The sequence below is a fragment of the Egretta garzetta genome, unplaced genomic scaffold, assembly GCF_000687185.1.
Source record: "Egretta garzetta isolate BGI_Z169 unplaced genomic scaffold, ASM68718v1 scaffold320, whole genome shotgun sequence".
NCBI lineage: Eukaryota > Metazoa > Chordata > Aves > Pelecaniformes > Ardeidae > Egretta > Egretta garzetta.
Window position 1 is genome coordinate 942,507 of NW_009258260.1, and position 14,291 is coordinate 956,797.

A 14,291-nucleotide genomic window follows, 5' to 3' on the forward strand; every position below is an offset into this window, starting at 1 on the left:
TTTTTCTTTTTTTTTTTTTTTTTTTTTTTTTTTTTAAAAAAAATCTCCTCCCCCCCACCTCTCTCCATCACTCCAAACGGGTCGATTTAATTATTATTGTTTTTTAATTATTTTGTTACCTGACTTTTTCCACTTGGTGGTTTTTTTTTTTTTTTTTTTTTTTGGAAAGCCTTAAAAAAAGAAAAGGGGGGGGAAGAAGCCAGCAAGAGACTGAAAAAAGCGAGAGAAAGTGGCAGCTAAGGAGGACTGTGAAATCACCTCCCCTTTCTGGGGCTGTCGATCAGAGCGAGAGTTGTACATTATTACTATTATTATTACTGTTTTTCTTTCAACATCTGTCTGTCCACACACACACGCAGAGGGGGAGAGAGAGAGAGAGAGACAAGTACAGACAGTGAAACTCGACGAGACCAGCCATGGTAGCAAGGGCTCAGCCTGATCGGAAACAATTACCGCTGGTCCTACTGAGATTGCTTTGCCTTCTCCCTACAGGGCTGCCAGTCCGCAGCGTGGATTTTACCCGAGGTACCGATAACATCACCGTGAGGCAGGGGGACACAGCCATCCTCAGGTAGGGCGTTTTGCCAACTTTTCCTTTCCTATGTGCGTATCCGTGTTTCGATGTATGCAACATATACATGGGATGCGGTGCAGGTTTGCGCGTGTGTTATTTTACCTCTCGAACTGCAGGAGCAGCAGCTGCTACAAACAAGCTCTGCGTGTGTGTTTGCGCTTTAATATATAAAAAAAAAAAAAAAATTGCAAAGCTTTTGAAAACCTCTTGCTACCACTCTCCTCTGTGTAGTGCTCTGGATCAAAAGAATTTCAGTGGGGAAAGATCTGTTTGTGTTAGCCAGCTCTCGTGAACGTACATTTTCCACCAGCCCTGCAGTATCAATAGAGAAATCAAAAAGGGATCCAGCTGTGCTTGCCAGATGTTCCACTAATCTTCCCATACTTCTTTTTGTACCTATGCAAAAACTTTATCCCTGATGCTGCCAGAACTCTTGGGCAAGTTCTTTTGGGAAACTCTGGCTTTTAATTTTATTTATTTATTTTTCCGCCCTGAAGTGGGGGGGAGGGTGGATACAGTAGCTGAAAAGGCTGGTGAAGAAATGGTGTAAGAGCTCCAACATTTATGAAGCTTGTGTCTCGTTTGCTGTGTTGGTTTCTTTGCAGGGCTAAGTACATGGGTGTATGCCGTGCCTTCGTGGCTGAGTGGTCGTGATGAGGGTGTCTTCACACACGAAGCCTTGTTTGCAGGCAGTGTCGAGGGTTATATTTCTGTAATTCGTCGTGCAGGTTTGCTAAAGGTAGTTCTGAGGCTACTTGGGCTTTCAGTTAGGAGCGTCCCAAGTAGCTGAAACGCAGTCATCTTTTTTCCTGTGGGTTTCTTTTTCAAATTCTGCCTCGCTCAACTTACCTGCAGCAACTTCCCTACTGAAGGAAAATTCTGTGCGTGTGAGTGTGCGCACACACACTGTGTATTACGGCTATAAAACTACTGGACGTAATTTAAAATAAGTCTGGAATCTGTATGAGGAGCTGATAGTGCACAAACCCTGAAGCATCAAGGGAGCAATTCCCCAGCAAAGCTAACAGCAGCAGCAAAGTTTTCTTTCTCTGAAATAAATCCTGCTAGATGTCACCAAATGGTCTGCTACATGATCCCCTGTGTCCTGCATCCCTCCCATTTAATGACAGAGGGGTATGTGAGCTAGCAAGATGGGATCAGGGAAGAAGGATGCTAGAAGAGGGGTGTGTGTGTGTGTGTGTGTGTGTGTACACGCGTATCGCTTCTCTCAGCTCCCGTGTGCTGGGTTGTTTTGATCCTGGAATATCCGTTCAGCAGCTTCCATTCCCCAGCTCTCCAGACTTGTTAACTCACATGTAAGATTTATCCACACGGAGTAATAGGATTTACAGAGTAATTCATCTGCCTTGCATATGCGATGGAAGGGGTTTAGATGCGACGTGGTAAACACCTAACAAGGGGTGTTGCCTCTGACTCCCAGCTCCTCTCCTCTCCCTTCCACTCACTAGCAATTCATATATCCCATTAACCCTTTTCTAGCAGGACTCCCAGCTGGCTTATCCCATTTTTAAAGGCAAATCACTGCCATCAATCATTTATTTTGGAGGGGCCGCTCAGGCAGATGTTTGCCGGCATATGTTTGGTACGTACGGCAGCAGACAAGTCATTAAGCTCACTTGCCCAGCCAGGGGTCACTGGATTTCTATTTCCCACTTAACCTTGGAGCTTCTGAGTTTATCTAGGCGCTGCGTGCTGAAGCTGCATTTGCAGCAGAGAGGAGGGCTGAGCGGATGGTGGAGATGGTGCCTGCATGTGCTGCGTGTAACGCGTTCGTCAGCAAGCTCAACGGGGCTGCACGGGAGAGCGGTTTCGCTGTTTGTGCGGGGGGTGGTGGTGTGTGTGGGGGGGTGTGGCTCGCTGGTGTTATGTCAGGCGCTAAAATAAAACACCTCAGTGAGGTGATCCAGCTGTGTCAGCCAGATGTGTGCCAAGTGACACAGTTCGCGGGAGCAGCACGCCACCCGGCCGTGTAACTGCTTGCCCCGAGCAATACGGTGTTCCTGGCAGGCTGTGTTCCTGTCAGAAGCGACTGTGGCCGCTGCCTTCCTAAGCTCTTTAAGCAGATCTGGCTGGCTATATGCTTTTCGTGTTTCCTAGGAAGAGCAGCCATCTCCCCTCCCTTTCGTGGGACCAGCCCCGGGTTTCTGGGACGTCTCAGTCCCTCCTTTAGAGGAGAGGCAGAAGCCAGGCTCTGCTGGGAGACAGGACCGCCACTTGAGGCTGGAAGGGGTGAGATTTCCCTCTGTCCCGTACGCTTTAGGTCCCCCAGAACGACATTTCCTTCTCTCAGTTTTAAAGCCAGGGTTGGTTTGCTAGCTTCCCCCTTGCTGTTTTCCCTCCCCCTCCAAAACACAACTCGCTTTAAGGCAGCCTTGTGTTTGAAAAACTCCCAGCATCTCGCTCTCCTTGCCTACAGATCCGCTAGTGACAATGCAAGGGGAAGAGGTAGATGGGGAAAAGCCGTTAGATGATCTATACTCACTGTGCTCAGAGCAGATCTTTACCTCCACAGAGAGACAGGTAAGAGATTTCTATAGAGAGATCATATCGCCTATCTTCGCTATGCATCTACTTCAGAGGGAAGAGGGAGCGTGCAGCGGCGGTTTACCAGTGCCCGGTAGCTCCATCCTGTAGCTTGAAGGGAAATGAAGGTGTAGGAGGGAGAAAAAATGATACGCGGTTAGAGAGAATTAAAAGCAATGTGCATAGCGATAACATAACTAAAAATGTTTTGCATGTAAACTGCAGTGCAAATCATTCAGCAAAGCACCGAGTACAGGGTATTCTGAATGATTCTTCTCCTTTGGGGCCTTATACGTTTGTATATGGTGTTACACTTGTAGGTGGAAGAATGGGTGGGTGGACTGTTCTATGAAGTGGAGAAAAGTAGTTTATTATAAGCCCTAATGTTCCTAAAGGAAGCCACTCCTCTGGAGCTTCATCTACAGCTTGCTACTTGGAATAGAATTATTCTGGGGAGTTTGGATATGACTTCTAAAGCTATGGCATTTAAAATATTCCCTTGCTATGGACTTTTAAAAAATGTTCCTAACTCTATGCTGGCTTATCTCCTTAAATGACCTGGCAGCAGATTGGATTCATTTGTTGGCCTTGCTGAAGGTTGATGACTTTTAGTGAGTATTTGGCATGGGGAAGTTAGGGAATTGGAGAGAGAGAGAGAGAGAGAGAATAAAAATAGCTCATGATAGACTATCCACAGGGAGAAGGGTAATGATCCGCTCCTTAGAGCGAGGCTGAAAAGGGAGGAGGGGTCTGAACGCTGCAACAGGTGAGAAGGGCTGAGCAGAGCTTCTGCTGTTCGGCCAGCTACAACCAAGGGAAGAGCGCAGGGTGTTTCAAAGATGACGCTGTATAGCAGAAAGCCTGTCAGACTCGCTAAGGTTTCATTTTTTTAACTCTGTCTTCAGCAAGTGAAGGACGACACTGAACCTTATTTTGAGTATTGAGAGGAAACCGTGTGCTACAATTCCTGCCAATGTTTTGCTTGCAAGATCGCAGTCATGAGGTTGTCAGGTTTTATGTGCAACTTCTCTGCTTGATGTTAGGAAAAAAAAAAAAAAAAAAGAATCTCCAAACAACAAACACACAAATTATCTTCCAAAACTAATTAAAATGGGAAGAGAAAAACAAGCCCCAACCCCAAACCTTCTTTCTGTTTACCTGCCCCCAGCACCCCCTCCCACCTCATCTTCTCTGCAAGTGTTGGGTGCGCGAAGGCAGGGACCCTGTGCTTTGTTATGCACTTTCGGCCTGGGGGGGGATGAGAAATAGGAGGACGTGTGCTAACCGGGACATGTGCAGTAGCGAAGGGCACCTGCTGCAAACTGGGGAGGGAGGGAACTGTGCCTCTGTGTGGCGTGTGGCCCTTAAGATGGCTTAGAAGCAAAATGGCAATGGAGTCCGTGCTGTGGGATCAGGTACCTGTGCCGCGTGTCAGGGGGAAAGATCGCTGCTCTCAAGCAACCACCACAGTAGCTCATCCCAAAGTGCCTTTAAAGCGCTATTCTGAGGGCATCGCTGGGACTTGCAGGTTGCCCAGGGCTTTTGGTAGTCCTGGCACAAGGGCAGATTTGGCCTTTAATGGCTTCTGAAATGGAGCTCATCACTAGCTGGGTACAAAACGGGGCACATGCCCGCTCCCATCCGCTCAGTTATACCGGTACAAATCCACCAAAGCCCAAGGGCACTGCCAGAAATACTGCATTTGTCTTTGGGGCAGATTCCCGGGGACTGCTAATAAAGAGGTACAAGTGACTCATAGAGGGCTTAAGCTGCCGAGTGCTGCTCAGATGATGCTCAGCCCGTTGGAGAACTGGGATCTTGCCAAGGCCAGGATTTGGCTCGTTGTTCTTGAGTTTTTCCAAGCATCATCATCTCATCAAGAATTAAATCAATCTGGTGCTGATGCACTGATGAAAACCAACATTTAACTGAGAGTGCAATTTCCATTTTTACCAGATATTTTTAAATAATATGAAGTTTCAGGATGATAGCGCGTTTAGGAACTTCCATCCTAATGGGTACTTAGTTTCTTCGAGTTACATGTGTCAGAGGATGGGCTAGAATCAAATTACCAGCAGTAATGGTAGCACTACTGGTGTAATCCTGCAATATAAGCAATTTATGCAAACTCTGTTCTTGGCCTCCCAGTATTTTGCTGATACTCTTCTACGTGTGGAGCTATGCTAGAGGACAAAGACACCTCAGGCAAAGTAGCAAAACAGCAGCACAACAAAGTTTATGCCCTGTACAGTCATTTTAAAAGAAAAGTAAAAGCTGTTCAGATTACATTTGTAATTAGCATATGATTTGTAACAGGGGGCACTGAGCTGAGCCCTTTGCTAGAAATGAGAATAGGCACGTTCAAAGGTATAATGCTACATAATAATACAGCCTCGGCAGTAAAATTGTAACCTTGATTATTAGCAGCGTTGTTGTGGCACTTAAAGGCCACCACTAAGTTGAGGCACCCTTTGTACTAAGTGCCAGGCGAGCAGAGAGTAAGAGGGAGCCCCTCTTCCGCAGGGCGTGTGGGCCATTAGCTGGGATGGGCAGGGGCTGGGGGTGGGCAGGAGGCCCCCGGAGGTGAGGGGACTCGCCCAGGGTTGCACAGCAGGGCTCAGGCGCACCCAGCCTAATGACCTACCCATTAGCTTGGGTTGCCTCTCAGCTCAGCCACGCAACAGCCCAGCAAATGCGAGGAAACGAGGTTTCCATAGCATGTCCTCATCCACATCCACTCATTGTGGTGTTGACTGCAAGACCCAAGCGCTCTTCTTTTTCTCCGGTATATGCAAAGCCTTCGTTATCAAATCTAGCATATGTGTGTCGAGAGGGTACGTCGGGATCTGTGCAAAAGGGGCTGTACTCTGATGATACTTTCCTTTAAAAAAATAAAAAATAAATCTAAAAAGAAATGTATAAACGTAGTAACAGATGATGTTGCAAAACTTCCAGGTCTGGCAGCAGATGGTGCCATTATATGAAGGCACACATGCACACATGTGATATGTGAGCGTGCAGGCACACATATGATAAAGGAAATGGTAATACGTATACGGTCAGAGGCTGGTGGTTAGCATCTCTCCTTGTACGCACACGTGTATACACGCAATATTTATATATGGTGTGCCCAGTGGTGATGCTGTGTTTTCTGCAAAGTGGGACTACCCCATCGCAAGCAAAGGTGGAGTGGAAATTAGAAAAGGGAAGTGTCTTTCTTTGGTGAAAGTATGTATGTTTAATAACACCGTGTGTATAATTTGTGTTTGGAAAGATGGAGGAGGAGAGGCAGTATCAGACTGTATGGCTTTAACCTCCTCCCCTGAGTCTGCACACACACTTCAGTTTGCAGCTAAGTACCATATGTTCTCCTACTTAGATGGCATTAAAATTTATATAGTAGTACGTGTTACCTGGAGTGTCTCAGAGTCGGTACCTCTTCCACTCCGCTCCCCTCCCCAGCAGGTCATGAGGAAAGACCTGGTCTTAAAATAGCACATAGTTACTGGAATTTGCCATCTCATAACTATAAGCATTCAAAATATATATTACGCGTACCTGCCCTTTATATCCAGACCCACGGGCATCTGATGCTGACAGAGCTGCTGGGCCACAGCTCACTGCTGATGCAGCGGCGGAGCTTCAGCGGGCTTATATAGCCATTTTCATTGAAGGCACCTAGTTTTGTTGTCCATCAAAATTCACTCTGGCTTGCGTGAACTCGTGCTCTGCTGGAGTAAGCGCAATGGAGGGCGCAAAGGTGAAGTCAGGAATTTACTGAGTTTTCTTTTACTCTTCTCCCGCTGAAGAAGAAACGAATGTGATTTTCAGCTGAATCTGACTCCAAAGCATTTGCTTCAGGCTTCAGGCACATCTAACGTGGCTGGGTTTATGGTAAGTAATGGGAACTAATAACGATGAGTTTCACCTCTGCCTAGAAAACAGCTATTTCAAAATAATCTGAACAGCCAATCTCCCCCGCGCATGTATATATCTGCAGATTTTTATTAGGAGCAACTCGGTTGTGTGGGAGAAGGGCGGCTGTGACCCCCGACTACCCCTACTGTGCTCAGCCCAGTGTAAAGAGAGGAGAAATAGCCCTGCCGCCGAGCCATTAATTTCACTGGGGTTGGAGATTTTTGGCCAGAGCTAATGATGGAATTGAGCACACCCAGGCTGGGCTGGAGTTTAACAGATACTTTGCAATAACATGAGCATGAGGTTTGGCAGGGGGGGCGCGCAAATGCGTCTTGCCCTACGTTTGTTCCCGCTTAAGAACAGCCGGTGTTCTCTTGGTCTGCGGTTGTGCGGATGTTCACACACTTCGTACGGTTGCAAGCGCTGTTTTGGTGAGAGGCGGCGCTGCCTGACGGACGGGGTAAAAGGCTGCTCGCTTGCTTGGAGATCTGTGTGACTTCTTCTGACTCCTGGGCCTCAGCGGCCATCACTAGTGCTGGAGACGTCCTTCGCTTCGCTGGGCCTCGGTTGCGACAGCTGTGAAGGAAAAAAGCAGCAAGCGACCAGAGTATCGCATCTTCCTCTTCTGAGGCTCAGTGGTTAACGCCGTGGTAGATCTGGCCAGTACTGTCCCTTTCCAGCAGCAGCCTGAGCCACTTTCGGCGCTGGAATTGGCATTTCTGTGGCAGAGGGAAGTAGTGAAAGCTTCCGAAAAGCAGGGAGGCTTGTCCTTCGCATGTAACCTCCCACCCTCCTGCGAGAGGCGAGACAAGCCCGAGTGGTTTCTCCTCACAGGTGCTCTCTGGAGGTGGGTTCCTACACCTGGATTTACAAGGGGGAAGGAAAGCCCAAAGAGGACTCCAGCTGCCCAAGCACCAACCCCCTGTGCTGTGCAGCTGTGAAATGAAATTGGGGTGGTCATACAGCTGTGCAGCCACCGCTCCCAGAGCCGCTGCAGCTGCCCCTCTCAGGGACGTCAGGGTGACTGTGTTGGAGATGCAGCACTCTCATCGCCCCGTCGCGGTGTGCCTTAGTGCATCAGCGACAACAGTGTCTTGTCGGGGGTGGTGATGGTGCTTTCCCAGGCTAGGAACCCAGGGATACTCTGACCGGGAACCCGTTGATACCTGCATGGTAGCTACCCCAGCTCTCTGCTTCCTTCGTCCCTCCATCCCAGGCTGTTTGTCCAAGCTCACGCGAGGCTGGGCAAGGGAGACCATGACTCAGGGCTGCACGTCCCTTCACTTTTCATACCTCGCTCTGCAAACAAACCCCATGTTGAAATCCACTGGCAGGCAGCATCCATGACTTTGAATAGTAAATACAAATCTCTCCCTCTCTGTCTCTCTCTCTCTCTGTTATTAAGCTGACAGGCACTTAGCCAATTATCCAGTCGTCGTCTCAGCTGTATTTATGGAGGAGGAAGAGACAACGCACACAGCTCTTGTCTTCAGGGCTTCAGCTGAGTCTCCCCTGTGTACTGGAGCATTTTCCCTTGTGTGTTGAGGAGAGGGAGGGAGAAGTGGAGGGGAGGAAAGGGGTCTGCTCCCCCGGACCAGGCGCACGCCAGAGCTGTCGTCGTTTGCCATTGTTTGCCAGTGGTTTTGTGTTTAAATTTGGCAGAGTGCACATGCCTTTGTTGCATAAGGTTGCAGTGGGTGGGGAACGTGATGGCCGCGAGTGCTTGGGAAGTCGCTTTGGCTGTGACAGGGCCAAGAGTCAGGAACTACGCAGCAGCAGACTGTGAGGCTGTGCCTTAAAGCAAGGGGGCCACGTGTACCGGGGGACGTAGTGTGAATCTGTGATTTGGAGCTAAGAGGCACCCCTAATCCCTGATGCGGTATTGTGGCTTGAATATATAGCCTGTGCTGGCTCAAGTGTTTACTCCAAACAGCAAAATTTAGGCAAATAGCACTGAAGTGTTCTGTGAATATTTTCATGAATGTTAAAAATGAATTCACTTTGGCTGCAGCTGTGCTTCCTTTGTGTGTGTGCATGTGCATCTTTTTTCCTCTCCCCCTTGTGAATAATCCGAGTGGATGAGTTTTCCTTGCCCTGGTGTTCATGGACAGAACATTTTAAGCAGTTTCTTAGCTGAGCAAACAAGGCTCTAGCTGGAACTTCTGCAGCTGAAAATCCCTGGCTGTACAGATTTGCAGGCATGTGCCTTTTCCTCCCCCGCCCAGACCCTAACTTTGTGCATACACCTGTGGTGCTCTTGATCTATATATTTATACAGGATGCTGCTTGGGGAGCACTGGACATGGTTCTTACAACCCCTCATCAGAGCCCGGGCATAAAAGCACTCGAACAAGTGAGACGCGGAGCTGATCGCAGCTTGAGCCACAATAATTTATGTCCATGTGACAAGAGAAAATTACCTTTAAACTCTGCACCCAACCAATCAATCTTACAGCAGCCTGTTTTTGCTAGGAAAGGTGCCTCGGGCCAAGCCTATCAAGCTCAGAAAAAGAAAGGTTAAAATGTTCTAACATCATTATCTCTTTCTTTTCCTTTGGAGGAGAGGAGCCACAGTGACAAAGCCTGGCTGACTCCTTCACACCAGCTCCTTCGTAGTGAGCTCCATTCCCACCCCCAGCCTAGATTCCCAACAGGAGTCAGCAGGAGTTTGTCCATGGTCAGGCCACCTGTTTATCTGGTCAGGGAACAGAAAGGAGAGCATGTGACAGTGGTGACCAGGCATAAATAAGCATGCTGGTATTGGAAGATGCTCAAGAGGGGAGAAAGACGCCATCGCTGCAAGGTAGCAACCCTGCTGAGTGCTGCAGGTAGCACAGGGATGTTAGGAAACCCCCATCTGTTCTGGGGTGTCCTCTGAGCTCGGAGAAAAGTGGGATTCAGGGAGTGATTACTCCCTGAAAAATTACTGTCTGCTCTCTGCCAAATGCAATATAATATGATCTGTGGTCTCCCTCCCCGCAGCTATAGAGCAGGGAGCCCATGCCAGATGAGGCAGCTGTTTATTGGGGCTTTGTGGGGAAGGGGTGCTTGAGCACCCCTCCCCATATAAGCAGGGGCACGTGTGAGCCGTGATTCAGCAGAGCCTGTTTGTCCCTTCGGAGCAGGTGAGTTTATTAGCAGTCCCCTCGAGTCAAAAGGACAGGGGAGGTTTCAAGCTGGGGGAAGAAGATGGGGAGGGACCGCTGCAGTCCGTCCTCCCCCTTTTGCCCTCTGCCGCTGCCTTCTTCAGCGTGCTGGTTAAACAGGGATGGGATGGTCCTTCCACAGCCCCCTCCCATTTCTCAGGCAGGCTGCTCAGGCTGGCCCCGCAGACTCATCCTGGCTGCCCCCGCTTAGCCAGGCTCTCATTCACGACGGAGGGGTGAGGACCTTGGAGCCCCACAGCTTACTGGGCACCCACACCCTTCTCCCTTGCCACTGGGACATCTCCCACCGCCACCTCTTTGCAGCAGAACGCCCAGGGACCTCACGACCGCAGCGCTCAACCCCGGCCACAGCAGATGATCGCTCCTCTTGTTTTTAAGTAACCCCTTTGGGATGCACTGGCTAACTTTCCCTAGCCAGTCACTGCTGTCACCATCCAGTTACCCCGTGCCGCCAAGCACTGGGGTGGCTGGCAGCACCGCAGAGGCAGTCGGGGCTGGAGGGGAGGTGAGGAAGTAAGCTGCTTTCCAGAACCCTTTGGGATGTCACGGGAAAACACATCTGCACGGTTGCTGGCACGCGCCTGCCGTACACCCGCACGGGCGTTATTTGCCTGTTTCTTGGATTATGCTGCTATTTAATCGAGATCAGTCCTGAGCATGGCGGGGCTGAGGTGGAGGTGCTGGCTGCGTGCTCAGAGAGGCCTTACGCGTGCGCGCGGGAGTGCCTCGTGAGCAGCTGACTCCGGGTCCTGTGAACCACGGACCTTGCGATCAGAAGGGAAGCCAGCACAGCCCCCTTGTAGTGACTTTCCCCCTCAGTTTTCCCACTAATGGAGGTTGTATGAAATGGATCGACTTGTTGATGGGGGGGTATGGATAGGGGCAGGCTCTGGGTAGTACTGGCCTCATGTTTAATTTAAAAAAACCTCAAAAATCTACAGGAAGACAGAAAGCATAAAGAAGTATGCATAGTCGCGTTGCCTTTCTCACCTGCGTGCTACATAAAGCAGCCATGGTTTTGGGCAGTAAAATAGTTCAGGGCAGCATATGGGGGCAGTACCCCTTCAAGTCTGCTAAATGTGGGCAGCAGTAATAGGAGATCCCATCCTAATGAGGAACAGAAAAGGAGTTACCTCCTTCACCAGCAAGACCTGCTCCTTATGGCCTGTTGTTATTATACCTACTGCCGAGACTTGGAGCGTGCCCAAAGCCTTCGAGTTGTGCACATGCTGTACCTCATCTGCCTTCCCTCCACTGCCATCCTTGCCGGCAAGGGAAGGGGAGGGGAGAGTGTGTTTGCAGAGATTTGTCCACAGAGAGAGAAAGGATGGATAAGTTTATCAGAGAGAGAGATACGAAATATCTCTCTCTCTTCTCCCCTCTTGCAAATCGCACCCAGCTCCCTCTGCTTGGCACATTCCTGCATCCAGCCTGCCACCTTGCTCGATGAAGCTGTCTGTCACATCTCTTCCTTGCCTCCTCCCTTTCCTCCCTCCTTCCCTCCCTCACTTTCTCTCTCTGTCTCAATCCATCTCCTCCTCACCCTTCACCCACCCCAACACGTGTCCTTGCTCCTGACTCCAGCCCTTTCCCCCTCTTTCTTTCTCTCTCTTTTCTCAACTCTGAACTCTTTTGAATTTCCCTCCATTCTGGACCTGGGAGCAAGAATAGGGGGCTGGGAGAAAAGCAGAGAAGGATGGGGGAACACTGTAGTGACTGCAGTGCCCTGGCTCTTCTGCTGTAGGTGACAGAGCAGGCTGTGAGCTCTCTTCTTGGGCATGGCTACTCAATCAGCGCTCTGTATTCAGGCTGGCCCTGCAGAGCGTTCCCAGCGTATTTATTTTCTGTCCCTACACAGAATGCCCGGTGCCTGTTTGTCCTGAGAGCTCATCGGAAGGGGTGTGTGTGGGAGGGCTAGTAAGGAATGAGGGCTGCATCACCAGGAAAGCTCTTTCTCTTCCTAGCAGGAGTGTAGTTGGATGCCTGTTGCATCCCAGTGATCTGGTTCTCCTGCTTTCAGCTGCAGCCGAAGTTGGAAGTAGAGTGGAAGGAGAGCCCATTCATTGATGGTTGACAAGCAAGAGCTGAGGCTGCAGGCTGGTGCAAAAGCCACCTTGCTTCTGTCAGCAGAGGAACATGCTGCATTGCTTCCTTGGTGTGTTGTGATTCTACTGCTGGAAGTTGGAAGGGGGCAACTGGGGGCTTTTTTTCCCCTCTGTTGTAGCTCTTTCTTGGGTGAGAAGCTTGACATTCCTGCATGTTGCTGACGTGGGGTGACACAGATCAGCGCTGGGGTGCAGACCTGAGATTTTTTTTCTTGTGCAGGTGGCAAAAGCGGCGGATGCATTTAAAAGACAGTGGTGGTGCAATGTTGTGGAAAGTCCTCAGTGTTCAAAGTGCCAGACCTCTCTGACCTTGAAGAGAAACAGCAGGTCTTTAGCTTGTGAGTTTGGATAGTTTCAGCCAGATTTGTCCATTGCGGGAGAGGCTTTCCAGGAGCTCTGGAGACAGCCCCACATGTTTGGTGTGGAATCGTAAGATGCTACAGAAAACTAAAGCCAGCTGCTGGTGCTGTAGCAGGGATGTTTCTCAGTGCTGGTCACCCTTTATTATCCTCCTGTGGTACTTCCTTTTTGTGAGACTGGGCCTGTGAAGCCTTTGTGAAAACGCATGCATCCTGGCTGCTTTTACACCTAAGGGAAACCTGAGATTGGCATCCATAATCAGGAGCAGAAGGTGCTGCAGGCAATCTGTCTTCATAGCACTGCATTAAACCCATTTTAGTTCTTTCAGCTAAATATCAAATTATCTGTCCACCTACACATCCTCCCCACTGCATCAACTGTGCTTAGTGATGGGCCATCTGTAGGACTTCTACCCGGACAAGGGGGTCCACAGGGGTTCTTGCGTAACGTGCTTCATGCGTATTCATTGGCCTTTAGAGTGGCATTTCTTCCCTTCCTATTCTCCTGGCTGATCTCCAGTACTGGCGATGAGTCAGAGGCATGCAGGTCTATCCATTTGAAAAGCGTGTCCCAAGGTGGAGAAACACGTGCAGCTTGCTTCTTACCTGAGTTGGGAAGCAGTGCTTAAATGCAGGCCAGGTGGGTCAAGGACCTTGGAAGTAGTCAGATCAGTTAGCCTTTTAAATGCCCTTTTTCCCCCTCCCCACCCCACCCCCCCCCACCCCCAAAAACCCTCTCTTTCTAAAGCTACCATAGTCAAAGTGAGAGTGTCAGTGGCAAGGAAGGAGAGGGGAAGTAAATGAATACAATCTATTTTAAAATTCCTAGGAGTCTTCCTCTGATACATACATATTGTACTTTATAATATTTTGGTTTGTCTCTCTAAAGACATCTAATTTATGTCTTCAGGAAATAAGCATTCAGTCTAGTCTGTACTTTGGACAGTAAAAGATAGCTGCAATCTCAGTCTCTTTCTCTTCTTCCACTTCCTAACTACGCTGGAATTCGTAAAAAGAGGCAAAATAGCCCATGGTTGGCTTCTCATCTTGACTTGGAGTATTAAAGTAAATGGCTTGCTCTGGTGATCGCAGACATGACTAACTATGCAAGTGTTGCTGGAAACAGAAAGATTAACTGGATAAGCATTCTATATTTGCACAGAGACTGAGCAATAAAATTAATCATTATCAAGTGAGAGAAATCTTTTCTAAAAGAGGATGTATAGCCAATGGCATTATACTTTTTTCTGGTTATATATATATAAAATATGTATTTATAAAAAAGGACAGATGAAGAACATGGTCAAATAAACAAGCAACAAAACATGACAACAGTGGAGTTGCATTGACTGATAACAAGCTCTGGGTATATGAACAAATGCCTGCAGCACATCCAAGGCATGTATTAATCACATCTGCTATACAATCTGCATTATGGGGTTATGATTTTAAAATATGCCTGGAAAAGTAAATATATTGAAGGTTAAAGTGATTTTAAGCATTTGATTGTGGCAGGTAAGTGTCCTATGGAGTAGATTTGCCTTTTTATTATTAGAAATATCTTTTTGCCTTTGCATCTTTTCAGGTCATTTGCAAGCTGACTAATTCCAACAAACCTCCTTTC

General features: G+C 48.7%; 1 protein-coding gene across 1 annotated transcript in view; it reads left to right on the forward strand.

The window, feature by feature from the left end:
- The first annotated feature begins 416 nt into the window (after window positions 1–416).
- Window positions 417–14,291, forward strand: part of LOC104125145 (limbic system associated membrane protein) — a 315,160-nt gene continuing 301,285 nt past the window's right edge. Inside the window, exon 1 of the mRNA XM_009637589.2 lies at window positions 417–571. Within this exon, the coding sequence (XP_009635884.1) occupies window positions 417–571 (155 nt within the window). The remainder of the gene's footprint in view (window positions 572–14,291) is intronic.